This window comes from Fusarium flagelliforme, assembly GCF_020744385.1.
Source record: "Fusarium flagelliforme strain FIESC 12 MPI-CAGE-AA-0113 chromosome Unknown B0J16scaffold_1, whole genome shotgun sequence".
Taxonomy (NCBI): domain Eukaryota; kingdom Fungi; phylum Ascomycota; class Sordariomycetes; order Hypocreales; family Nectriaceae; genus Fusarium; species Fusarium flagelliforme.
In genome coordinates this window covers 3133749-3157341 of record NW_025763503.1, presented here as the reverse complement: position 1 = coordinate 3157341, position 23593 = coordinate 3133749, and the positions used below count along the sequence as shown (strand labels likewise).

Genomic DNA, 23593 nt, shown 5'->3' with positions numbered 1-23593 from the left:
TTTAAAGCATAATTAATAAGATTCTGTCAACTCCGACAAGACCATATGAATACCGGTTAGGGCTTGGCCAAAACTCTAAAAGTGCCCCAAGACTTTATTAGTTTCAGTGTGATGACCTATTCTTGGGGTATCGGACTGTGTCGGATGGTAGCATGTTGTATTTGTAGAGCCAAGCGATGTTTGATGAGGTTGTAATCAAAGGTGAGCCGAGCTGGGATGTTTCTTATCACCGTGGTACTTTTCTCAATATATCTGCAAGTAGGATATTGTATCTAGTTCAGCAGCACAATCGTGCTGTACACTGATTTACGTATAAGCATACAAGGCAAAACTGTACCCCAAGTGGACCTTTCAACTTGGGTCGTACGCATGTCACTCAGTCACAAGTTTGGACTACGATATAAGTATAGGCATGGAATAAAACAGATAGAATCTCTACAACAACCCATCTCGCAGTGGCCCTGAATTCATGCCTCGTTTCTACTCCTCGTTACTCGAGTTGCTCATCATGGTCATGTTCCCTGAAGCGACATGGGAAAGAAATGGAAAACAAAAAACAACAACCGATAGATGTACCAGTGCGCCACGGTTTGCGAGAGTATTCGTGTAAAATCTGCAAGGAATGCATTTTTTCAAAGAACAAACGACACCCGATTTGACGACTGTACAAATATCCCGGGATTCCCATAAGACGCCTCCCATCATCACCCGACTTTTCCTCCAAGAAGAAAAAAAAGAAAGTACGTTCTGTGGTCCTCGGGAGGCGAGCTGACGCTGGCGTATGGCAAACAAACGTTGGCCGAGAGGCTCACAGTGAAGCACCATTGAGAGACGGAGGAAGCGTAGAAACATGTTGCTTTAACAGAAAACGTGAATAGACGCGACTTTGGTTCAAGGATTTATCTTCGATTGGACCGATAACTTTGCAAATTACAACCGAAACCTCGAGTCGACACAAAGAGCCATTTGAGAGTATGTGGCAGAGCAGGAGAAAAAGGCGGGTTTCTTTAAGAGAGGTATCTCATCGATCTTTCTACTGGTGACCCGCCTTTCGGAGGGTGTTGGCGAGCCACTCGAGACCCTCATAGAGACCGTCACCTGAGGTGGCACAGGTGGACTGGATGTACTGTTGAAAGAGAAAAGCAAGAGATTAGCATGTGACCATACGAATGGAGATGTCGACTCCTGATTCTAGAAATCAGAGGTCCATCACTTACCCAGGCGCGTTGTCGCAGGCTGTGGAGGCCAAGCTTGTCTGTGATCTCGGCGGCGTTCATGGCGTTCTAATTGTAGCATAACGTTAGCATCATGATATCGCGGTTAAGTGGCATGGTGAGGGGAATATTTTGGAGCGAAATGTTGAGGTGGGGTCGTGACGTACGGGAAGATCCTGCTTGTTGGCGAAGACAAGGAGGATAGCATCACGGAGCTCGTCCTCGTTAAGCATGCGCTGGAGCTCCTCTCGGGCCTCAACAATACGGTCGCGATCGTTGGAGTCGACGACGAAGATGATACCCTGAGTGTTCTGGAAGTAATGTCTCCACAGAGGACGGATCTTGTCCTGACCACCGACATCCCACACGGTGAATTGAATGTTCTTGTACTCGACGGTCTCGACGTTGAAACCTGGTTAGGAGATAAATGTCAGCGATACTGGCTGGCTTGAGAGATCCGGGGCGTATCATACCGATGGTGGGAATGGTGGTGACAATCTCACCAAGCTTGAGCTTGTAGAGGATGGTGGTTTTACCGGCGGCATCAAGACCAACCATCAGAATTCGCATCTCCTTCTTCCCCCACAGACGGTCGAAAAGCTTCGAAAAGGCGAGACCCATGATTGCGGTTTACGGCTACGAGCCTGTGTTTCTAGGGATAGAGTAAAAGGTCCTAAAGGCGAAGGCGCAAGGTCAGCGATGCTGGGGGATGAAAGTTGAAAGAAGACGTGGCGAGGGACTTTGCTGCGTGCGAGGGGTATAAGGTAAAAGTAAAAGGGGACAAGTTTGAGTTTCAGAGGGAAGAGACAAAGGCTGAGACAGAATACAGGAGATGTCTAGCTAAGGGAGGAACAGGAGGTTGGATGTTTGGTGATGGTGGAGGCAGGACGGCTTTATGTGTCGCGAAAGGACACCTAAGTTGATGAACAAGGCAGCGATCAAGAGCTCATCCATTAACGCCTCTCCATCGTCAACATCATCCAAGTCCTGGAGGCTCGAGCTTGTAAGCGCTGTTGTCCCAGGCTGCCGCCGTAATCCATTGAAGCCAGCTATGCCATGCTGTACGTCGATATTGGTGGTTCAGGCCGTCACGAGGCGGATCAACGGGGGGAATAGCATGGCGGCGAATCTGGATCATCGGGCGGCGACAGCATGAGACGGACGTAGCTTGTCGAAGCCATCGAGACGAAGAGCGGGAATAGTCAGGCAGCAAAGAGCGAGATCTGAAGATACTCAAACAATATACAAAGACGCTGAACTTACTGGATCGTGGGGCGGTCCTTGGAGTGGTGGTGCAGAAAAAACGACGAGCGACGATGGATGGATGGATAATATGGATGGATTGGATTGGGGGTGGGCGCTGTCGTGTGGTTTGCACTTGTCGGTGTGAGAATGGATCACTCTTTAGGGAGAGGGGTGAGAGACATGTCTTTTTTTCCTTGGCCTCGGGCTGTTCTGCTACCGGGGCTGAGGCTGGTGAGCGTGCAGCGCTGTTACTGGACTGTTTACAGGTTACTTGCAGGGGGGATACTGGAGCCCAGGGCCTGTTTTCAATTCAATTTCAGGGGATTGTTGCAGTGGACAGGGAGGGATGAGGGGCAGAAAACGCAATTGCACCGCCACATGGTCAGTGACCTCTCTGATCTCGGGTACTTATTCTCGTTAAAGCGGGTACGTGATAAGAGAGCGACGGGAGGCTCTGATCAACGATTCTTATTGAGCACAATTTTAGGTAAGTCTTTTTTTCTAGGTAATGTTTGTGAAAGACTATCCAAAAATGATTGTATGATGTTAGCCTTCGAAGGCCATCTTTCGATATGTGTTCCATTTCTTAATGCTAGACATTAAAAGCTTGAATGCCGCGCAACCAGGTCCCGCTCTCTCATCCCTTTTCAAGGTACGAGGTATTCGCGAGGACAGATAAACGACAATTCAAGGTACCTTAATCCCTAGCATGCCCTCTCCCAAGCCACAGAGCCCCACCTCACCAAAGCTTACCCACTTTCCCCCTTTTAGGCTTGGGGACGCGGGATTGGCTTGTGAATTTTGGTAAGAATAGAAGCTGCAAGCTGGCAGGAACTCATGTCTCAAGCTCGGCAAAACCGTGGCTGCCCAGTCAGGAAGAGAGCCGCAACAGCAAGCAAACAACAGGCCCCCTGTCCCTCCAATTAGCAGCGGAAAGGTGTCAATTCGCTGCGGTTCGACAGCCCGTCTCCATTCTTGACTTTAGTGGACAGTATAGCTCCAACAGGGACATGATAACACTGTAGGATCGCAAAACGACCACGACGTTCATTTCGAAGCTATAGCGATCAATCGATATCCGACCTCGACTCCCATCTCCATAATGTACTTCGTCTCTGCGGCCAAGGCCCTCGTGGCTGCCGCTGTCTTCACAGCCGTCACTGCTCACAACATTGTTCTGCCCGCCCACGGTCGAGAATGCTTCCACGAGAGCCTCCACAAGGATGACACTATGACCGTGACCTTCCAGGTTGGCGATCGTGAATTTGGTAGCGCAGGCAACCTCGATATCGACTTCTGGGTATGTGTTCAGAGAAGGTACTTGCTGGGTATCAGGACAAGACGCTAACTTGGACAGATCACCAACCCTACTGGTCAATACGAGACAAACGAGAAGAGTATCTCCAACGGCGACTATTCTTTCACAGCCAAGCACGATGGAAAATATGTTTACTGCTTTGGTAACGAGGCCTGGACTGCCAACACCAAGGAGGTCTCCTTCAACGTCCACGGAATTGTCTACGTGGCCGAGCATGAGATGCCCGCCGACCCCCTCGATCGTGAAGGTAATTTCTTCTCCCTTCTGTAAGATTTCAATGCGGTCACTAACGTCCTTTCAGTCCGCAAGCTGTCTGACCTCCTTGCCCAAGTCAAGGACGAACAAGAGTATATCGTCATGCGTGAGCGCACCCACCGAAACACCGCCGAGAGTACAAACAGCCGAGTCAAGTGGTGGAACATGTTCGTTATTGGTGTCGTCATTGGCGAGTCTCTCTTCCAGGTCTGGTGGCTGCGACGCTTCTTCGAGGTCAAGCGCGTGGTTTAAGGAACCATTCAAGCTTATGCGATGATATGAGAAAAGGGGCCGATATGGAGAATTGCCCGGGTAATCGCTATTTGTTTATACGTCGCAGTTGCGAAGGACATGCCGGCGTAAAACTTGGAGCTTCGGGTTGGATGAAATGATCATACAAAAGAGCAGTTACAATCTGCGCAAATGTGACAATAAGGCATGTGTATAAAACATTTTACGTTAAGCCAAATACCACTATGATTTGGACGAAATCATGCAGTTAGGGAAAGAAATCTAGCGCTTGCAAGTGTTCACTGTAGACCAATCTTCATATCTTTATGAAATAGCATGTTCATTATTTAACCATCCAGTCTAAATCAGTACCCAAAAGATACGTAGCCATATATACTACAGTGCCTGGCAGCTTGAAAAGTCATTATCATTCCGTTGACATATTTCATTGCATACATGGCAGGACATGAACCCATTATAAAACACCAGAAAAGCAAAACCTCAAAACGCCGTACAATGACTCTCGGAGTCCTCTATGCAGAAAAGGGAAAGGGAGACTTAGGCTCCAGGATCAGATGCGGGAGCTTTACCCTGCTCAGCTTCAGCTTCGGGAGCTTCAACGGGCAACTCAACATCCTTGACAGGATGTAGTAGCATAGGAGGCAGACACATTCTGCCCTCACCGCCGCGCATGTTGCCGACTCCCTTGCCCTTCTTGCTCTTATCTTCAGTGCCCTCAAACTCCTCGCCGCCGTCGTTGTTGACTCGGAGACCTAACCAGCGACGGTACATGTTGGGTGCAAAGCCTGAGTTGTAGAACCAAGAGAGACCGTGCATGTTGTGCTCGCGGTCACCGAAGATGCTGGTGCGGGAGCCGCCGCTTGTGCCATCACGGCCGTTGTTGAAGACCTGGGCCATGTAGGCAGGAGGCCAGGCTCGGTCGACATAGACTGGGTGAGGGACGGAGACAGCCTTGTAGCCGTGCTGGAGAGCAACAGTGGCAGGCCACATTTCAGGGAAGGCGAATTGCTTCTTGAAAGCAGTCATCTTGTGCATGGTCGTCAACAGGCGGCGAGACATACGCGCAGTGGTGATAATATTGGCGCGGCGAGGGGGGAGTCCGTCTGATCGGTTGAAGCCGGTGATATCATCCTTGAGGCCCCAAGTTGTACCGTCGGGGTTGAAGATGGGGTTGAGCGCAATGTAGTCGGCTTCCTCACCAACACCCCACTGGTAGTGATCCTTCTCATAAGATGTAGGAGCAACGGGATCATTGCCAGGCTCAAACCAGTCATCATCGTCCTTGGGACGAAGAGGTCCCCAAACAGTGCGGTGGCCCTTGGTATCGTGGTCAGGAGTCTTGCCATCAAAGCCAGGAACACCCTTCCAGACGTTATCAGCACTAACAGTTCCCATCTGGCTCTGAACACGAGACATCTGTGAGAAATCCTCCCAGCTACCGTGAATGCTGGGGAAGTAGAAGCGAGAGTTGCGCTCCCAGAGACCCTTGCGGGGCTGGGCCTTGGACCAGTTCTCAAGCTTGCTGAAGAGATCGTAGTAGTGACCGGTGTAGCGCACATCCATCTCCCACTGCCAGAAGTAGTCGTACTCAGGGTGCTTATGGGCAAAGTACTGCATAGCCATGGAAAGACCGCGGTAGACACCGTGAACGGGCAGATCGGGACCGCGAGTAAAGTGATCGTAGATACCCTGGTAAAGAGCGAGCATCTGAGTCTCTGACCAGAGAGTCACGAGACCTCGGAACTCCTCAGGGATGGACTCTTCAATGCGTTCCTGGTAGATTCTCTCGTCTGCCCATACAGGGTGGGCGGCTTCATTCTTGACCTGGACAAGCAGGTGAATATCGTAACGTCCACCAGAGGTCACAGCAAGTTCGGTGATGAGAGATCGAAGGTGGGCAATGTCATCCTCGCGCCAGTTGTATTCATCCCAGCAGCGCACGACGACGGCTGTTCGTGACAATCCTCCAGAGGCCTTGTGTGACTCAACCTTGGGAGCTTCTGGCTCCTCAGTATCCTGGGACTCGGTCTCAGTGTTGTCGGACTTGGGCTTCTCAGGTCGAGATTCCTTAGTAGCAGATTGTTCAGGCTTAGGGGTCGCGGTCTTGGAAGTCTCAGCAGCTTTGGTAGCTTCAGCCTTTGAGCTTCCAACCTTAGACTCAGCGGTCTTTGGCTCTTGGGCCTTTGACTTGACTTCCTCAGAGCTGGTCTGCTTAGGCTGAGCCTCTTGTGTCTTAGCAGTTTCGACCTTAGGGGTAGCAGTCTCCTTTCCAGTCTTAAGCTTCTCCTCTTCAACACCCCGGCGCGCGAGAGTAGAGCTAGGGAGGGCCTTAGGCTTAGGCTCATAAGCGAAGAATCCATGAGGAGTCTGAGTCTTCTCAGGCAGCTCCTTGAAACGAGCTTGGTTGGTCTTGAAGCAGCGTCGCTGAACATCAGCCCAGTCAATCTGTCGGTAATCCACGCGAGGTGTCTTTTCCCAGACAGCATCTGAACCCTCCTTCTGGCCATGCTCACCAACGCTGAGACCACCGTTGCGTGAGGAGTAGCCGAATCCGTAGGGACCGTAGCGGCCGTAACGATCGAAGCAAATGTCCTCGGGCAGGTCCAGGGTCTCGTAAGATCCGATAGCATGCTCGGGGAAGCCATGGGGACGACCCTTGTAGTATCGCAGCTGGGGGACTCGGACTGTGCCATCAACATCCAGGAAACATTCCTTCATGCCTGTCTCTTCGGTCTTGTTCAAGTAACCACTCCAGTCGTTGCTCTTGGGCAGCTTCTTCTGGGGAACTTGGGGTTCGTCCTTGGACTTATCCTCCTTTGTGTCCTTAGAGTCATCCTTGGTGTCGTCCTTGGCCTTAGGTTCGTCCCGGGTCTCCTTCTTAGGAGCCTTGGTTCCTTGAGCCTCGGCTTCAATCTCTTCAGTGGTGGCCTTGTCGGTTTCCTCACTGTCCTTGTCCTTGTCGCCTTCCTTGCCGCTCTTGATCTCGTTCAGCTTGTTCCAGTCATTGCTCTCGGGCTCGTTCTTAACATGAGGCCACTCGGGCTTGACTTCTTCGAAAGTAGACAAGGTCTTGAGTCCACCATAGTATCTCTCCAGGAAAGGGAACTTCTCCCATGCAGGTGGTGGTGGGGGCGGTCTGTTGTCAACCTTGCCATTGGCAACCTTCCAGTTCTCGACTTGACTGGCGCGGACTAGACTAAGAACCATAACAATGATGAATGTTATCACTGTGCAGAACAGGTAGCGTGTGACCTTGTTTGGCACTCGGTAAGGGTAGACTTTGGCGATCCTCCGTCGAAGAGGAAGAGGCTTCTTCTGGTGGCTAGGCAGCATCAAGAGTCCGCTGTTCGCAGATCCAGATGTATGTCTTGAAGAGCCGGCCGAAGAGCTCTCGGGCGAGTATGGCTCATCTTCATAATCACTCTCATCATCGGTAGTAGTGTAGTCGTCGTCCGAATATCGTTCTTTAGTTGGGGAGTTCACTTTTTGATAAAGTGGGAGCTTCGGCTTGCTAGATCGAAGAGGGTTCTTTAGTAAACCCATGATGGGTTACGATTGTATGTCTGAGAGAGTAATGTTAGCAGCCATGATAGGAATTCTGGGTCTCATAACTAACCACTGGGTAGAGACCCTGGACGGAGAGTTTCTCGAGTTTGTGATATGTACTCTTAATTGCTGAAATAGAATTGATAACGCTCAACGAAAGGAAACAATTAAACTGAACAAGATATCAAACTCGTGTAGAAAAGTTGTCATGAAGAGCAAAAAGTGCTGGAGGAGGTCGCCATGCAAGTCTTTAGACCGCTCTTAGTTGGTGGTTGACCCATGATTCGAGCTCCATCATTCGCTGGTTTGTTTTGTTACGGATCCGGTTGTTGCTGAGCAACGTCGAGCTTAGGCTTAGACACGACGTCAGCTATTGATGGGCTTGCCTTAATTCGTAGCAACCAATAAACGCTGGAAGAATGCGACCAAGGTATCATATTGGAGGTGAGATTTCTGACTGAAGTTTTCCCTCTCTATTGTTTTGTTGTATTATCTCAGGTTGTGAACACCACCTCTTTGTTAGACGAGCTGTCGAGTTCGTCTAGCTAGCGAGTCAATCCAAGCAGTCTACCATTTTGGGTATTCAACCAACACAGAAATCGTTTGAAGGATCCGAAAAAGTCAAGAAATTTACGAGAATTCGCGGCGTATTCCCATGAAGGATTCGTGTTCATACGTAGAAATCCAGGCAGATTGGCGTTTAGATAGCGTCTAGATATTGGCTGACCACCCATACTTCATCTTGTTCAGGGTAGCCTTGGCATGGAAGCTTGGCTTACACGGTTGAAGCTTTACTGTTAACGGAACGACAATCTATCCAAACTATGTCATGGCTTATTAGCGGCGGATGGAGCCCAAGGAGGAAAGTTTGATAAAGGCTAGACGGCACTGAAGTAATAGCGTTGATTTTATTGAATGCTGTAGCTCTCAATCCAACGTCATGCCTGGCGGGGGCTGCAGCATATCAATTCACTAAACTTACAATGTCTCAGCCATACAGAAGCCGTGCGCTATCAAGGCTTATTCTGTAGCTCGTGACACTTGTTGCTCTACTGCACTCCTCGGAAGAGATTTTACTCTGTTAATGGGTTATGTTTCAGTATGATATCAAAAGGGCAGCTCTCACAAGTCAAGCCTCAGTCTTCATCATGTTTCAACGTGTGAGAGTCTTCAACGAAACTCAAAGCAAAGAACCAAGTAAACAAACCGTGCCAGAATACCAATTGCTTATGGGCTTAGAATGGTTGGTTGATAGCTCCTCGCCTACCATAACTTACGCTGCCGGACGGACAGGCACATATGACGATCCCCTCTTGTCACTCCCTTTCACCGTCTCCAATCCTTGGCCTCCCTCTTCTCTCCTCAGACTCCTCTGGGCTCTCCGCATATGATACGAAGATCAGCTGAACTTTGGGCTTATTCCCCGTTTTACGTCGGCAAGGTCGATCAGTCAATGCTTCTATAAAGCTGAAGGAACCTCCCCGGGCTCCTCTCTCATCAGCATCACATCACACTTACACGGCTTCCCTAGACCCCCACATATTCTACCAACCACATTGTGGGCGATATTGTCATTGTGGTTGCAGACTTTGTCTTGACAAGTTCGCCATTTATTGTATTCAATCACAAAGTAAACATTCAATGTCTTGTTCCTGAAAATGTCATCCGTTGCAATCACTTCCGCAGAGACTCTAGCTTCTCCTCCTCCTCATCTCCAAGGAGAGGCTGAGTTGGAATCTCTCAAGGCTTCATACGTCCTTCGCCAACAACCCATCTCAGTTACTCTTGATGGCCAAAACATATTCTTGTCTTCAATTGCCCTTATCCTCCTTATTCATTTCCTCGACGCCTACCATGCCCAGGTTCTTGTTGCTCTAGTTCCCATAGTATTGCTAGTCCACAACGACTACGTGAACTTCCTCAACCTGGGCCCTGGTGGTACGCCCTCGACCTTTGCCGGCTACCTTCGTATATCATGGTTTCGTCTTTGGGCTCTAAGAGACCCATATGCAGCACCAGAACTTGATCCTCAGCGCCTCCCAACATCAGGTATTCTCCGCCGCCAACGTCTCCCATACCGCGCAGGTCCTCGCCCAGTTGTTGCTGGAATTGCTCCCCAAAGACAGCTTGACCAACATGGTTCTCAAGAATGCTACCGATCTCTCCGCTGGTCCATGGCAAAGATGGCAAATCGTAACCCGAAGAAGTTTGGCACCGAGAAGTCGTGCATTGAAAAGCATGGCTTAGCATTATTCGCCAGACATCCAGTACAGACAAACTGTCAGGGTGAGATCTGTCACGTTCATGACTCAGATCACTCGATGCACATGTGTCTACACCCTGATGACATCAAAGAGGTGTTGCAAAAAGGCTGGGGCCAAAGACACCCCCTGGCATGGACTGGCCGGTTCATCAAGAGTCCAGTCTCTCCAGACTTTCTCATGGTCTACGCCCCACGAGGTGAGATTTGCTTTCAGGCAACCACTACATAACCAAATATACGCAAAGAATGACTAACATAACTCCAAATTAGATGACGAAGAGTTACAGGTCGTCTGCAACATCATTGAGGCCGCTATTTGGTATACAGTCGCTGAAGAATTTGAAATGGGCATATCTCCCAAACCCATGTAAGTCTAATTCGAGTTAGGCGAACGAAAAGGAATGACAATGCTCTTTTTGTGAAAATTGAACGCATTGCTTGGGAAGTTTTGTCTATATTCGGGTTCTGGGTATCTTACATTCTAATCAAGACTCGTCTTCCAACTGTATATAGAAATAGTCGCTTCTAATCCGAGTCTCCATGAGCCTCCTCGTCCTTTGATTTCTTAAACTTCTCCTTCCCTGTTGCTAGGAAAGCCTCCACCGTTCGACCGTCAAATCTTCTTCCGTGCATAAGATTGATGCATGCGAGGGCCGATTCTGCGTCCTTGAACTTGACCGAGACAATACCCTCAGGTTCTTGGTCGAACAGCACAACGTTTGTCACTGTTCCCAGCTTGGCGCACTCTTCTCGGATGTCCTCCTTGATTTCCAGCAGAGCAGCAGGGTCCTCCTCAAGCTCTCCCAACGTAAACATATGCTGAAGAATCACGAGCTTATCCCACTTGGTTGCTGCCTCCGGCTGTCCCGGGTACGGCAGATCGTCATCCCAGTCAGTCAGCTTCGCGTTCAATTTCTGGGTCTTCTTAATGATCTTTTGCCTGTCGCGATTGTTGTTCTGTGGCTTGCGCTCAGTTGCGCCATTGCTCTTCTGCTCATCGCCACCACCTTCTTGGTCATATTTCACCTTCTTGTAACTCGAATCGGCAGCTTGAACTTTTATCCGTCCCTCGCGTGTTCCGCTTGCAGTAACCCTGAAGTCTGTATCGTCAAGGAGCATAATGGCCATCTCGACACTCTGGGGCTTGAAGAAAACGATTAGAGCATCGCCCTTGAAGTTGCCGTCCCCGTCATTGTAAAGCTTGATTCGTGGTGCGCCGCTATCGATTTCTTCCGCAATGACACCGCATTTTCGCGAGAAAAGATCGTGGACTTCCTCGACAGTTGCATCCGCAGGTAAACCAGTAACGTAGACAGCTGTGTTCTGCCTGGGTTGTGGGGGTGCTTTTTGCTTCTTGTTTGGTCGCGAAGGTTTGCCTGGTTCGGGAGTCTTCGCAGAGAGTCAGTTTGAGGTTCATTGGCCAACGCGCATCGAGACTGCCTCAATGAAGTGATGATGCGAACATACCTCAGAATCCTGACCCGATCCATTTTTGCGCTTCCTTGAACTATCATCCGCAGCCTCATTCGCTGCAAACTGAGCAAAATCGTCGTATGCATCAGTTACTGGGGGCTCCAATGGCTCTTCGTCTGCAAGAACCCATCGCTTGTTATCGGCGTCAAATTCGTACTCGTTGCCGTCGTCATGAACCGCGATGAACTTCTTGTCGAGCTTTGAAAACGAAATGCGATCATCGCTATCGAATTCGCGAGGGTCTGTAGGAAACGGCAGATCCATTGTGAAGATTATCAGGCGGCCGGGTAAATAAACAAGGAGTCCAAATGGCAATGCGACTGGAAAGTCGAGGTTGAAGCTCGGATTTTGGATGTTAAAGAGCTAAAGTTATGGAGCTTCGAATACCCTGAGGCGCGCCGCTGTACGTCAGTATGCATCCCTTCCGGGTCCTGACTCGTGGGGCGCCTGGGCAACAATCTACCGTACAGCCCCACCCAGGACTTGTACAACATGATTCCCAAGGGATAGTGATATGTCCAATTTTACAGTGTTCACATGAGGGAAATAATAATGGATATGTTGATGAGTCTATTATATATTTAGAATCTCCGGAATGAAAAGCCCCCAGTCTTCAACCGCGAAACGCCAACGTTTGTAAGCATCAACCTTTATCTGGATAGACTGTAATAAGAAACAACGCCGTGGTAGATGCTTCAGGAACAAGAGTTCACCCAATTCATTTCTTCTCCTCCTCAACGGTCTTCTTCACACCGTTCACGAATGCCTCGACAGCCTGACCACCACCCATAGGCATGCCACTTCCTCGTAGATATCCACCATCCTGGACCTTGACTCCAAGAGCGTCGGCAATGCTAGGCAGGCCACCATCACGAATAGCCATCGTCAGACTTGCCAGAGCCTGGTTGAACTGAGGGCTTCGCATGACCTTCTTCAACAACGTTCGCTTGTCGTCAAGAGATAGGGAGGCCTTGGCAGCTTCCACAGTAGCTGCTGGTGGGTCGGACTTGCCGTCGACAGCATCTGATGAACCACTTGCAAGGACGACAACAGTAGGTGGAAGGAAGCTGATTAATGTGTCGGCAAACTCCTCAGGGGCTGACTCGATCATGGGTACCGTGATAGAGGTCGGGAGTAGGTGGTTGAGGTACGGGTACGCCTTATCAGCGCCTTGTTGTTGTTGCTGCTGCCCACCAGAGAGGCCTGATTGACCTCGGAGAGAGTCCAGGAAGTTCCTCACAGCAGCAGCGGCATCAGCATCAGGGGCTGAGGAAGAGGCCCTGAAACCACGTCAGCGCTATCACATTTCAAAGTTGATGCCACAGATCCAGCGCCAGGACACTAGTTCCCAATTCTCCTCTCGTAGTGAAGAAAGCTAGCTTTACACAGTTTAACCTGCTGTCCCAGATAAAGGTCTAAATGCCAATTCCATCATATGTATGCACGCACGCCGTTCTGTTTAACCACGCAAAGGGAATCACCTACGCTCTAGCACCATCAGCTCCTCCCTCTCGCGAGCCCTCGCCCTCCTCTCGAACATCTCCTCCTGTAGCATCAGGTCCTGCACCCCCGCTGCCTCGGTGTCCCTGGGGGCGCTGGTTCTCGGCGTCCTCCATAGTCTCATCCTCATCGTCGTCGTGATCGTTGTTGCGAACAGTGGACATCTCCTCAGACACATCGACTTCTTCGCCCTGTAGCAGGCGGTGGACGATGTCGCCGATCTTGCGATCACGGGGACTGTAGTAGGCTGGGTCTCCGTTCTCGCTCTGTGGCTTCGACTGTAGCCAGAAGATGTGTCGTTGGGAGGACGAAGAGAACTTCAGGACAAAAATACGGCCATCGGTCTTGGAGGTGGGTTCAGAAGATGTTGTGGATTCGTAGGGAGTGAAGCTGCCATCTGTAGGAACCATGATGAGGTCCACCTCGGGGTCGTCGACGGGCGAGCTGCGCTTGCGCCAGCAGAAATGCACGAGATCTGCTTGAACATTAGTCAAAGTACCAACAACACCCGAAAGTCAAAAAGCCCACCATCTTCGGAGTATAGGTAGATGTAGCCTGGCTCGGGCTGAGGCTTCACCTTGTAAGGCTTAGAGGAGGTCTGGAGAGTCAAGTTAGTGGGTGCTACTAGGATCTCGAAGCGCAGGTGAGCTGTCGTACATCGACCTCGCACTGGCCGGCCTTAAATGTGATGATCGGTGAGATTGGCATGGTCGTTATTTGTTAATTGACAAAGCTGGAAGAGGGCCGTGGTCGAGTATGTTGAAAGAAACTGTACAAAGTGTTAAATGGCGATTTTGGTTGACAAGGCTGCAGAAGCTCTTACGTCGTCAAGCTGTGGTATGTAGTCTGGCAGTTACCTAGCATAGCTCTAGACCCACCTAGACTTTAACCCATGACGCTTCTAGGTCGGTCTGCGGAGAGAATTAATCCGCTACATGGTCCGTTCCGCCCCTCAGGTTGCAGGGTGACCCAGTCAAAGCAAATTAGGTGAAAAATCTCATAAACCCCACCTTGGACATCGACCAGACAACCCAATTTCTTTCTCGCAACTTTCTCAGCTCTACAAATACCCGACCTTTCTCTTCTTTTTCCGACTCAAATCTTCACATCCTTCAAAATGGGCTTCACCGACCTCCTTACCGATGCTGGCGCTTCCGGTATGTCCCCGGCCTGATATTTTTGCGCCTCTAGTTTCCGCGCCATGGACACTGACAGCTGAACTCAGTGCTCAACAACTGGTTGAGCACCCGCTCTTACATTGTCGGGTATGTATTCTCTCCCCCCAAGATTTCTTCACATTTCCCTTTGATGCAAAACTTCTGTGATGAGACAAATTGGTCCGTGTTTCAGAGGCGCTTAAGACCCGCTGTTTGATGAAGCAACAAGCACTTGTGCAACTCTGAGTCGTTTTCAAACACATCATTTTTACCTCGACTATCCAGTCAAGACTATGTGCTAACATCAGTCTCAGCCAATCTGCCTCTCAAGCTGATGTCGCTACCTTCAAGGCCCTCTCTGGCTCCCCTGACGCCGAGAAGTACCCCCACGCCGCCCGATGGTACAAGCACATCGCCAGCTACGAGAGCCAGTTCGCCACTCTCCCTGGTGATGCTTCTGCTCCCTACACCACCTACGGTCCTGAGACCGCTGAGGTGACCATCAACCCCGCTCAGGCCCCTGAGAAGGCTGAGGCTGAGGATGATGACGATGTCGACCTGTTCGGCAGCGACGAGGAGGAGGATGCCGAGGCCGCCCGCGTCCGCGAGGAGCGTCTTGCTGAGTACAAGAAGAAGAAGGAGGCTAAGCCCAAGACCATCGCCAAGTCCGTCGTCACCCTTGACGTCAAGCCTTGGGGTAAGTTTTCTCTACTAAATTTGAATTCAATTTTATGCTGACCATTTCTAGATGATGAGACCGACATGGCTGCTCTCGAGGCTGCTGTCCGTGCTATTGAGAAGGACGGTCTTACCTGGGGTGCCTCCAAGCTCGTCCCCGTTGGTTTCGGTGTCAAGAAGCTCCAGATCAACATGGTTGTCGAGGACGAGAAGGTCTCCGTCGCCGATCTCGAGGAGGAGATCCAGGAGCTCGAGGACTACGTCCAGTCCACCGACGTTGCTGCCATGCAGAAGCTGTAAAAAGCTTGCATTCAGTTATGTCAACTTATGATGAGGCACGACGGCGAGGATTGATGACCAACGGGATTTTATGATTTTCAAATGAACTACGTAAAGGTGGAAAAGTCATGAATCCTACCCCTTCGTACCAAACATAGATGATGAAAATAAAAATTAAAATGATTGAGTACAAATATAAGTTTGCTGTAATCCTTTGTGAAGCCAATCATCATCTCTCGGACCTCAACGTGGCAGTCTATTGAGGTAGAAAACTCTTACCCCGCCACCATCATTAATTTTTAGGCCTCGAATGTTTACGAGGAGGGGCACATCGTCAAAAGATGCAGTTAAGTGGATATATCGTTCTAGGCCATATGATGGCGGGGTAGTCGAAGACTTGGCGCGTTAATGGAGCCCACTACTAGTCGCGGTCAAGCTGATCCCAGACAACGCGACACCATTGTAATTTTGATGCTACCACTAAAATGAAGATGTCATTGCTTTGAACGTAACTAGACCGCCATTCTCAGAATACTATACAAACCTTCTTTTTCTATCAATCCATAATAGTCGGGATATGCAGATAAAAAGCTTGGAATTTTGATCGCACACAGAACTGGATCGGCTGCACCATGTACGGAGACTTGGGCAACAAGCTGGTACTCTTCCCTTCGAACGCACCGTACCGCAAGCCAGCTCTGACTCTTGATACCAGGTCCAACATGCCAAACGGACGCAGAACTTGGCCCATCTACCACCTTACCAAACCGAAATAGTCAGAGCCGTGACCCGAGAAGTGAGGGATCTGGATAAAGATGTCGGGGAACTTCTCGAACCTTTCCAAGGTTCCTTCGACCCCAGCGCCGACCAGGCCGTTGCCTGCACACTCCTCGTAAACCATCTATCTATGCGAAGGAACAAAAGGTGTCTGCTTGCCTATCACCGGACGCGGACGGACAAGCTGGAGGAGCTGGTATGGAACGGAACAGACGTGAGTGATCTGTCCGGCCAGCAAGTACGAGATGCGGGCGCCTCTAGCACAGGAGCCAGCGATGCATCGAAAAGCAGTCTGAGCCCCCAAGAGGAGGAGTACTTTAGACAATACAGCGATCTTTTGGCAGCGTACAAGGGTCAATGGACGGATATTGATCTTACGGGTAGCCTGGAGCCACCGCGAGACCTGTTCATTGATGTGCGAGTGCTCAAAGATGCTGGAGAAATTCAAACAGAATACGGGTGAGTCACATGCTAACACTTGGGTAGTGATATTGAGCTGACTGGTTTAGGGCCATCACTTTGACTAAGAACAGTCAGTTTTATGTTCGCCAAGGAGACGTCGAAAGACTTATTGCGCAAGGATATTTACATAAGCTTAATTAGAGGGCTTTGTTCTTTGATGGGCTGGATGGTTCAGATGGTCATGACTATTATATTATTATACCCTGCTAGTTGAGTATTTATACGATTGCATGTTGAATCTCTGCCATATTGATATGCACGTTCTATGCGACTGGACACTGAGTGCTTTGCACAGTTAGTCAATGCAATGTGTAAATATCTTCGAGCTCTATGGAGTATCCCGTTCGCCTGAAATGCAACCCTCAGGAAGGGGATTCCCCTCAATATGGTTGTAGTAGTGGTGGAACCAGTGAATTCATCAATCATCATCATCGTTTCATGGATATTGTGAGTCAGGAGAAGAGGCCATATTCCATAACAAACATTTCACGCCTGAAATAGAATAGAGTTCAGCCCTAGAAGAAGGGATAGCATGTGAAATTGGTCTGCGTAATCCTCAGGACAACAAAGAAATTGGCTGGGCAGCACAAGTGACAGATTTAGTGAGTCAGTTTATGGCATGCCGCTTCATGGTCGATACAGTCCAGCCTTAGAGCTCAGTATCAGAGATTAGTTCCATCGTAAGATCGGCAACAGACAGCGGGAATCTCAACGTCCCCGCATACGCGGTCTCCATTCTAGAATAGATAGGCGTACCTAGTCGAAAGACTCTGCTGTTGATAGATGGATGATCTTAGCCGAACCGGATTTACATAAAGCAATGAATCCTGATTTACCTAACAATTGGCATCTTATCACTTCTCAACTCAGCCATTATCATTATCATTATCATCCATGCCCCCTGCGCTAACCCACTCGGCCCGTCCGGCCAGACTCGGCGGCCGTTGCAACCAAGTTTGACACTGTTTTGTTGGTGGTGGCGGTTGTTAGTGGGTTCTAGGTCAGTCTTAGCGGGTCTTGTCGCCTAAAAGCAGCGAGGAAAAAAAAGTAAGAGAGCCCGAGAGGAAAGAGAAGAGGAAGAAAAAAAAAAACTGTTCTGCAGCTGCAGGCAATGCGGCGTTCATGCCGAGCCCGGCTCATGACAAGGATTCCAGGATCATGAAAAGATTCTTACGCCATTTGACGACATGATTGACTGCTACGGCAGCAAAATCAAGAAATGTTATTAGGGACATTGGGATATATAGGCGCCTAACAACAAGACGCCCGATCACCGTACTGTGAAATTAACTTTTGCCGTATTCATGTTTCGTTGCCCGTTGACAACCTACTAGCCTAGAGGACCTACTGGACAGTGCTGAGCTGCCAGGTTCCAGGGCATGTGGATGCTGAGCCTAAGTTTGATAGTGTCATGAGACGACCCACCTCGCTTTCATCACCCCGGTCCTTGAGGTGAGTGCGTCGCAACTGATCGATTGATTGCTTGACATTCGTCACTCCATTCCCCAGGAATTCTTCTCCATCTCTCTTCATCGTGAAGGCTTCACTTGGAATGTTTCTTGTCTCGTTCGCTATTGTTTGAATACCCTTCATTCTTTGGACCCTGGAAGAGCAACACAGATCCAAGTACACAAAGTGTATCACCAACCTTTCGCTCATGCGACACACCTAGAACGAGCTGCAAGGTGCCTTTGCGGCCGTCCCAATTCACTTCAAAATGTCGTCGCCGCTTAACTTTACGCCTTGGAGGAGGAGAGCTTTGAGTGCTGCATCTCAGCGGGACAACGAACAAGCCCAATTGCCGCGCGACGAACCTTCAACCTCGCCTCCTCATCATGGCCATAGTCCTCATCTTCCAATTGCAAGGCCGGCCTCGATTAGCTCTGCTGCCGGCCACAGAGAACCCATTAGGTCTTTCATCCATGGTTCTGTGCGAGATAGCTTAGGTACGTTACACTTAAACATTCGTCTGTTCAACCGATCCGGTTTATTCTGATGTATTCGTAGCACCGATGGATAGCATTCAGAACGCTCGATCCGTCCGCCAGGACACTGCTGAGCTTGCGACTTACTTGCTTTCCGACCCCAAGACACAGCAAAACTCTTCTGTCCTCCAGCGAGCAAGAGTGTCGTACCAGGATTCGATCGACTCAGAGGTTGTCGACGACTCGTCTACAGCTGAGAACCCCCGTTCCTCGAAAACAATCCTCGAAGTTCCTGAACCACCGTCGCCAGATGGCCAAGAAGATGATCTCGATGCGGATGCAGGACCGTCAGTACTGGCCAACCTTCTCAAGCGATCCCCTCCTCAATCGATCGCACCAGACCAGCCAAGTGTTGAGAATGAAGATGATCATGTTGACGATCACCAAGCGGAGCAGGAACAGCGCCGAGTTAGTCACACGCAGGGTGCGACAGAGCAGACACCTCTGCTTACACGGATAACTTCAAACGGCCGACGATCTTACTCCGATCTGGAGGGACAGAAGTCTCAGGCGAAGAGCTCATGGTTCAATGGGTTCGTGGAAGTCGGTCACAGAATGGAAGAGAGGATGTCGGTTGCTATCAATCCCAAGAAGTGGGATCGCCAGGCGCTTTGGAAGAATGCAGTCCTTACCCCGGCCTCATGTCTTCCGGCTGTTGCTGTTGGTCTACTGCTCAACATTCTGGATGCTCTATCATATGGTATGTTTCACGGACTCTTGACTCTGCAAGATAACTAACAGTCACAGGAATGATTCTTTTCCCATTAGGAAAACCAATCTTCTCCCACCTTGGATCTGCTGGAATTTCTGTCTTTTATGTTAGCACTATTGTTTCGCAAATCACTTTTTCATCTGGCAGTATTTTTAAGGGTGCAGTTGGTTCTGAGCTGGTCAGTTGCCCCCTTTTCCCTTCAAACTGATATCTTCTAACTCGCATTAGATCGAGGTTGTACCTTTCTTTCATAATATGGCAGGAAAGATCACTGAAGTTGTTGGGGAAGAAAACCCCGATGCCGTGATCGCCACTACTATTGTGTCATTCTCCATCAGCGCCATGATGACAGGACTTGTCTTCTATCTCATGGGCCGATTCAAAGTTGGTTATATGGTCGGGTTCATTCCCAGACATATCCTTATTGGCTGCATTGGAGGTGTAGGTTGGTTCCTGATAGCTACCGGCTTCGAGGTTTCTGCTCGACTTGACGGCAGCCTACAGTACAACCTTGACACTCTAAAGCAGCTTTCTGACCCAGCCACTGTGCCTCTCTGGGTCGTTCCCTTGGTTCTTGCCATCATCCTCTTTTACGGCCAGTCCAAGATTACCTCCAAGTTCTTCCTTCCATTATTTATCCTAGCGATCCCTTTGATTTTCTATTTCTTTGTACTTGCGTTGGATACACTAGATGTTGATACACTACGTGACCATGGCTGGATCTTCGAAGGTCCTCCTTCTGGGGAGCCATGGTGGTATTTCTATACCCTTTACAGTAAGTGCATACTAAGCGGCTTTTTACTTCACTTGGCTAACTATGTGCAGAGTTTCACCTTGTTCGATGGGATGCGGTTATCGAATGCGTGCCTGCTATGCTTGCTTTGACCTTCTTCGGCATCCTCCATGTCCCTATCAACGTCCCTGCCTTGGCCCTTAACAGTGGCGAAGATCATGCTGACCTTGACAAGGAGTTGAGGCTTCACGGGTACTCCAACTTGTTGTCTGGCTGTTTTGGCAGTATTCAAAATTACCTCGTCTATGCGAATACCGTCTTCTTTATGCGATCTGGAGGAAATAGTCGCCTCGCAGGTTACATGTTGGCCGCGGCCACGTTCGGTGTCATGATCATTGGACCGTCTCTTATTGGATTTATTCCCGTTATGATGGTGGGCACTCTGATTTATGATCTTGGTTTCGAGCTACTGCTTGAGGCCCTATGGCTCCCACGTAAAAAGCTCAAGCTGGCCGAATACCTGACTGTTGTTGTGATTGTCCTCGTAATGGGCATTCACGACTTTGTTGTTGGTATCGGAGTCGGTATCCTGCTGGCCTTTGTGTCGTTGATCTTACAGACATCTCGTGTCTCTGCTATTAGAGGAAACTACTCTGGCGATATTGTTACGTCCACTGTCAGACGTAACCCTTCTCAACAGCGTTACTTGCACGAGGTCGGCCGACAGATCTACATCGCCAAGCTCACAGGCTACCTTTTCTTCGGTACCATCGTCAGTGTGGAAGAAAGGATCCGAGCGCTTCTCGAGGACAGCGCATTCACCAAGCAACCCATCAAATTTCTTATTCTCGACATGTGGCATGTTACAGGGCTCGACTACTCTGCGGGCGAAGCTTTCAATACCATCAGCCGGTTACTGGACAACAAGGATGTGGTTCTTGTCCTGAGTGGTGTTGACTCAGAAACTCAACTTGGCCGTAACCTGAGAGCTGTTGGACTTGGCAACGATGGCATCGAAGTCATGATGTTGCCCAATCTCAACTCAGCCCTCGAGAGCTGTGAGAACGAACTACTCAAGACTCTTTACGCCCGACAAGAAGAGATCAACTCTTTGAGACGCATATCGGCACAGTCAGCGCAGAATCTGGATGTCCCTTCAAACAAGTCATCTGGCTTCTCGTCATTCGATCCGCCTTTCAACTCTCCGCGTCGTAACCACCTCGCTGAGGCCGCTCGGGACGCTCTGAGCAGCATCGAGGTACAACGGCCGAAGAAGTGGCAGAGTTTCAAGGAACCACTTCGTCTCATGCTCCAAGTTTTCCAAGACCTGAGTGACAAGAACGAGGATTTCTGGTTCCCCGCAATTTCTTACTTCTCGCGGCGTGAGGTTCCAGCTGGCACTGTTCTCTTTAGGCGCGGTGAGCAAGCCAACGGATTCTACCTTTTGGAACGTGGTATTGTGCGTGCTGAGTACGATCTTCCTCAGGGGTGGCTTTGTGAGAGCATTGTCGCTGGAACAACACTTGGTGAACTGCCCTTCTTCTCCGAGACTGATCGAACTGCGACGGCTGTAGTAGAAAGAGATTGTGTAGTCTGGCTGATGGATCGTGACCAGTGGGCGAGGATCCAGAAGAAGGAGCCGGAGATTGGAAGAGAGTTGCTCAAAATATCACTGAAGCTTACAAGCGAGAGAATGAGTGCCATTACTTCTTACATACTGACGACAGCTGGCTAAACTAGACGTTGGATCAATCCTACAATAATTAATATTTATTGGAACTATTTATCGCATCTTTTGGTGATTTTCGGCGATTGGATGGTGCAGACTTTAAGGAGGCAGGCAGCAATGTTTAAGCCATTGGAGCACATGTTAGTCAGCCCGTACGAATCATCTAGGGTAGTTCTGTCCAGACACTGCTGGGTCATCATCAGCTTCAACTACTTCACCAAACTCCTATTGTATTATCAAGTATCTCTCTAAAGGGTAGTCTTTCGCTTTCTACAAGTCACTTGAACTTTTCCCTTAAGCTGAAGGTTCGGGAATAACAGCCAAACAACAAACTGTGATTTTCTCCACTGGTTCGCCACCGAACTGAAGGGCGTACAACGACACTCGATGGTTCAAACTTGACCAGTAACTCACAAACTGCAAACCATCAAAACCTCACGGCTATCCATCATGCCGCAAACTATCAGGTCGATACTTGGTAAATCAGGTCGAGTTACCAAGCCTATGAGATCATCACCACCATCTCGCAAATGCTCAAACTCAACGCCAAGAAGACCAGCGCGCAAACCTAAGGATCAAGAAGCAGACTTATTTCAAGACAAACTCGACGATCTAGGTTTGGCAAAAGTTTTAGAAGAAGATCTCACACTCAGGGATGTCGTTCAAGCTATGCGATACATCCGAGCGCGGATGTTCAGTCCCGTGCCACGAACAGGTTTCAACTCTACCAGGACGACGGAAGTGCTCAACTACCGCGCTACAACAGCACCTCTTGTTACAGTTGGACATCTCAATGCGATATTGAGGTCTCCGGGAAAGGTGGAGCGTGAACTTGCGGAGTTGGTGATGAAGGGTGTAGTGCGGAGAGTGAGAGTTGAGAGACGTGGTGGTGGAGGTGAAGCGTTGATAGAGACGTCTGACTACGACGATATGCTTAATAAGGCATCTCTGACTGAAGACACAAGAAACTCCTTCAAGACTTTCCTGAAAGAGAATCCAACTACACAGATACTTTACAAGGATGCCTTGGAAGGCAAGCAAACCGATGAGCTCATTCGAATGGGCTTTCTTACAAGTTCTACGCCATCAACGCCAGAGAGCACTCTTGACATACGGCCCGAGGATCGAACAACCCTGACGTCGATTCACCATGTTTCACGCTTTGCCTCCGGTACGGTCTCTGCCGTCGGTGGCCGTAATGCAATCCATCTCGCCGGCGGCGGTGGCGGCGCCCCGACACTTACACGGTCATCTTCTACACCATCTGGTCTCCGTATCGCGGTGCCGGGCCACGGTCGACATCTCAAGCTGGCTACTGCTACTGTAGACTGGGTACGGGATGCACTACGGCGAACACGCTGGGGTGAAGGCCCGGAGAGCTGGCTGAAGGAGCGGTTCGAGGGAGGGGGCTTGTATGGGCCGAGGTGGAAAGAGTTCTGGGGAGTCGAATGGTCCTGGGTTTTGGGAGAAGCAGTTGGGCTGGGCGTCGTGGAAGTATTTGAGACGGGAAGCGTAGGAAGGGGAGTGAGGGCATTGGGTGGTTGAGACGAATGACTCCAGTACATATATCGTATGGCATTGATATCGTGGTGTATGAGACCATGGTGTTACTACAAAGCAAGTTTATGTTTCGAACACTTTATCCAAGTTGATATCCAACAACTACAATATTTGTCTCGAACCCATGTGTATCCCAATGTTGGTTGAAACAGCCTGCCCATCAGCACTGCAGCTTCAGACAGCCAAGTCAGATTTCGAATTTACTTGATTAACCCAACTACAATCGGAGCTCCGATGAATGACATCTCATGGCGATAAAAGGGGCTTTTGGTATATCATAAATCGGACTGATAATTGACCTTGGCAGTATGATATGATAAAACGATAGCATTATACATCGCTTACCGAGTCTCCATGCATCAGTGCGTATCTTACACAGTGAGACATTCTTTCAGCTGGGGCGGAAGAGGCGTATTCTAGATGTGACCGCTGTGACTAAATTGTGATTGAGGTGA

The 23593-nt window shown here is 49.6% G+C and overlaps 10 protein-coding genes across 10 annotated transcripts; 6 read left to right on the top strand and 4 right to left on the bottom strand.

Moving 5' to 3' along the window:
• Positions 1 to 942: 942 nt before the first annotated feature.
• On the bottom strand, positions 943 to 1972 carry B0J16DRAFT_17578 (ADP-ribosylation factor family-domain-containing protein). The gene is made up of 4 exons (XM_046122500.1): positions 1688 to 1972; positions 1382 to 1626; positions 1218 to 1283; positions 943 to 1126 (listed from the first exon to the last, which is right to left on the bottom strand). Exons 1-4 carry the CDS (start codon positions 1833 to 1835, stop codon positions 1034 to 1036), a joined length of 552 nt encoding a protein of 183 aa, XP_045988990.1. The 5' UTR covers positions 1836 to 1972; the 3' UTR covers positions 943 to 1033.
• A 1242-nt stretch (positions 1973 to 3214) lies between these two features.
• B0J16DRAFT_296315 (emp24/gp25L/p24 family/GOLD-domain-containing protein) lies at positions 3215 to 4601 on the top strand. The gene is made up of 3 exons (XM_046124436.1): positions 3215 to 3759; positions 3817 to 4024; positions 4079 to 4601. The coding sequence occupies exons 1-3, from the start codon at positions 3562 to 3564 to the stop codon at positions 4282 to 4284; spliced, it is 612 nt and encodes a 203-aa protein (XP_045988989.1). The 5' UTR covers positions 3215 to 3561; the 3' UTR covers positions 4285 to 4601.
• Positions 4588 to 8062, bottom strand: B0J16DRAFT_278513 (uncharacterized protein). The gene is made up of 2 exons (XM_046123840.1): positions 7901 to 8062; positions 4588 to 7847 (listed from the first exon to the last, which is right to left on the bottom strand). The coding sequence occupies exon 2, from the start codon at positions 7825 to 7827 to the stop codon at positions 4822 to 4824; it is 3006 nt and encodes a 1001-aa protein (XP_045988988.1). The 5' UTR covers positions 7828 to 7847; positions 7901 to 8062; the 3' UTR covers positions 4588 to 4821.
• Positions 8063 to 9355: 1293 nt separating this feature from the next.
• B0J16DRAFT_17545 (uncharacterized protein) lies at positions 9356 to 10541 on the top strand. Its single transcript, XM_046122493.1, has 2 exons — positions 9356 to 10290; positions 10364 to 10541. The coding sequence occupies exons 1-2, from the start codon at positions 9489 to 9491 to the stop codon at positions 10462 to 10464; spliced, it is 903 nt and encodes a 300-aa protein (XP_045988987.1). The 5' UTR covers positions 9356 to 9488; the 3' UTR covers positions 10465 to 10541.
• Positions 10471 to 12029, bottom strand: B0J16DRAFT_17540 (uncharacterized protein). The gene is made up of 2 exons (XM_046122491.1): positions 11561 to 12029; positions 10471 to 11482 (listed from the first exon to the last, which is right to left on the bottom strand). Exons 1-2 carry the CDS (start codon positions 11828 to 11830, stop codon positions 10619 to 10621), a joined length of 1134 nt encoding a protein of 377 aa, XP_045988986.1. The 5' UTR covers positions 11831 to 12029; the 3' UTR covers positions 10471 to 10618.
• Positions 12030 to 12119: 90 nt separating this feature from the next.
• On the bottom strand, positions 12120 to 13903 carry B0J16DRAFT_327981 (proteasome complex subunit Rpn13 ubiquitin receptor-domain-containing protein). The gene is made up of 4 exons (XM_046126181.1): positions 13724 to 13903; positions 13595 to 13664; positions 13052 to 13541; positions 12120 to 12846 (listed from the first exon to the last, which is right to left on the bottom strand). The coding sequence occupies exons 1-4, from the start codon at positions 13772 to 13774 to the stop codon at positions 12285 to 12287; spliced, it is 1173 nt and encodes a 390-aa protein (XP_045988985.1). The 5' UTR covers positions 13775 to 13903; the 3' UTR covers positions 12120 to 12284.
• A 157-nt stretch (positions 13904 to 14060) lies between these two features.
• B0J16DRAFT_327978 (uncharacterized protein) lies at positions 14061 to 15374 on the top strand. The gene is made up of 4 exons (XM_046126180.1): positions 14061 to 14223; positions 14292 to 14331; positions 14538 to 14920; positions 14972 to 15374. Exons 1-4 carry the CDS (start codon positions 14184 to 14186, stop codon positions 15199 to 15201), a joined length of 693 nt encoding a protein of 230 aa, XP_045988984.1. The 5' UTR covers positions 14061 to 14183; the 3' UTR covers positions 15202 to 15374.
• Positions 15375 to 15627: 253 nt separating this feature from the next.
• On the top strand, positions 15628 to 16702 carry B0J16DRAFT_408976 (DNA replication complex GINS protein PSF1). The gene is made up of 3 exons (XM_046133065.1): positions 15628 to 15839; positions 15896 to 16416; positions 16467 to 16702. Exons 1-3 carry the CDS (start codon positions 15813 to 15815, stop codon positions 16558 to 16560), a joined length of 642 nt encoding a protein of 213 aa, XP_045988983.1. The 5' UTR covers positions 15628 to 15812; the 3' UTR covers positions 16561 to 16702.
• Positions 16703 to 17896: 1194 nt separating this feature from the next.
• B0J16DRAFT_278501 (sulfate transporter family-domain-containing protein) lies at positions 17897 to 21629 on the top strand. Its single transcript, XM_046123839.1, has 5 exons — positions 17897 to 18365; positions 18427 to 19104; positions 19152 to 19294; positions 19345 to 19891; positions 19942 to 21629. The coding sequence occupies exons 1-5, from the start codon at positions 18137 to 18139 to the stop codon at positions 21582 to 21584; spliced, it is 3240 nt and encodes a 1079-aa protein (XP_045988982.1). The 5' UTR covers positions 17897 to 18136; the 3' UTR covers positions 21585 to 21629.
• Positions 21630 to 21790: 161 nt separating this feature from the next.
• On the top strand, positions 21791 to 23211 carry B0J16DRAFT_327970 (serine-threonine protein kinase 19-domain-containing protein). The gene has a single exon (XM_046126179.1). It carries the CDS (start codon positions 22029 to 22031, stop codon positions 23121 to 23123), a length of 1095 nt encoding a protein of 364 aa, XP_045988981.1. The 5' UTR covers positions 21791 to 22028; the 3' UTR covers positions 23124 to 23211.
• Positions 23212 to 23593: the final 382 nt, after the last annotated feature.

Coding starts and splice junctions, on each gene's coding strand:
- B0J16DRAFT_17578 (XM_046122500.1), bottom strand. CDS start 1,835: ATGGGTCTCGCCTTTTCGAAGCTTTTCGACCGTCTGTGGGGGAAGAAG. Junction 1,627..1,687: donor CACCACCATTCCCACCATCG/GTATGATACGCC, acceptor TCTCCTAACCAG/GTTTCAACGTCGAGACCGTC. Junction 1,127..1,217: donor GCCTGCGACAACGCGCCTGG/GTAAGTGATGGA, acceptor CTCTTTCAACAG/TACATCCAGTCCACCTGTGC.
- B0J16DRAFT_296315 (XM_046124436.1), top strand. CDS start 3,562: ATGTACTTCGTCTCTGCGGCCAAGGCCCTCGTGGCTGCCGCTGTCTTC. Junction 3,760..3,816: donor ACCTCGATATCGACTTCTGG/GTATGTGTTCAG, acceptor TAACTTGGACAG/ATCACCAACCCTACTGGTCA. Junction 4,025..4,078: donor CGACCCCCTCGATCGTGAAG/GTAATTTCTTCT, acceptor ACGTCCTTTCAG/TCCGCAAGCTGTCTGACCTC.
- B0J16DRAFT_278513 (XM_046123840.1), bottom strand. CDS start 7,827: ATGGGTTTACTAAAGAACCCTCTTCGATCTAGCAAGCCGAAGCTCCCA.
- B0J16DRAFT_17545 (XM_046122493.1), top strand. CDS start 9,489: ATGTCATCCGTTGCAATCACTTCCGCAGAGACTCTAGCTTCTCCTCCT. Junction 10,291..10,363: donor CATGGTCTACGCCCCACGAG/GTGAGATTTGCT, acceptor ACTCCAAATTAG/ATGACGAAGAGTTACAGGTC.
- B0J16DRAFT_17540 (XM_046122491.1), bottom strand. CDS start 11,830: ATGGATCTGCCGTTTCCTACAGACCCTCGCGAATTCGATAGCGATGAT. Junction 11,483..11,560: donor GATCGGGTCAGGATTCTGAG/GTATGTTCGCAT, acceptor CTCTCTGCGAAG/ACTCCCGAACCAGGCAAACC.
- B0J16DRAFT_327981 (XM_046126181.1), bottom strand. CDS start 13,774: ATGCCAATCTCACCGATCATCACATTTAAGGCCGGCCAGTGCGAGGTC. Junction 13,542..13,594: donor CTACCTATACTCCGAAGATG/GTGGGCTTTTTG, acceptor ATGTTCAAGCAG/ATCTCGTGCATTTCTGCTGG. Junction 12,847..13,051: donor GGAGCTGATGGTGCTAGAGC/GTAGGTGATTCC, acceptor ACGTGGTTTCAG/GGCCTCTTCCTCAGCCCCTG.
- B0J16DRAFT_327978 (XM_046126180.1), top strand. CDS start 14,184: ATGGGCTTCACCGACCTCCTTACCGATGCTGGCGCTTCCG. Junction 14,224..14,291: donor TACCGATGCTGGCGCTTCCG/GTATGTCCCCGG, acceptor AGCTGAACTCAG/TGCTCAACAACTGGTTGAGC. Junction 14,921..14,971: donor CCTTGACGTCAAGCCTTGGG/GTAAGTTTTCTC, acceptor GACCATTTCTAG/ATGATGAGACCGACATGGCT.
- B0J16DRAFT_408976 (XM_046133065.1), top strand. CDS start 15,813: ATGTACGGAGACTTGGGCAACAAGCTG. Junction 15,840..15,895: donor GAGACTTGGGCAACAAGCTG/GTACTCTTCCCT, acceptor TCTTGATACCAG/GTCCAACATGCCAAACGGAC. Junction 16,417..16,466: donor GAAATTCAAACAGAATACGG/GTGAGTCACATG, acceptor TGACTGGTTTAG/GGCCATCACTTTGACTAAGA.
- B0J16DRAFT_278501 (XM_046123839.1), top strand. CDS start 18,137: ATGTCGTCGCCGCTTAACTTTACGCCTTGGAGGAGGAGAGCTTTGAGT. Junction 18,366..18,426: donor TTCTGTGCGAGATAGCTTAG/GTACGTTACACT, acceptor ATGTATTCGTAG/CACCGATGGATAGCATTCAG. Junction 19,105..19,151: donor TCTGGATGCTCTATCATATG/GTATGTTTCACG, acceptor TAACAGTCACAG/GAATGATTCTTTTCCCATTA.
- B0J16DRAFT_327970 (XM_046126179.1), top strand. CDS start 22,029: ATGCCGCAAACTATCAGGTCGATACTTGGTAAATCAGGTCGAGTTACC.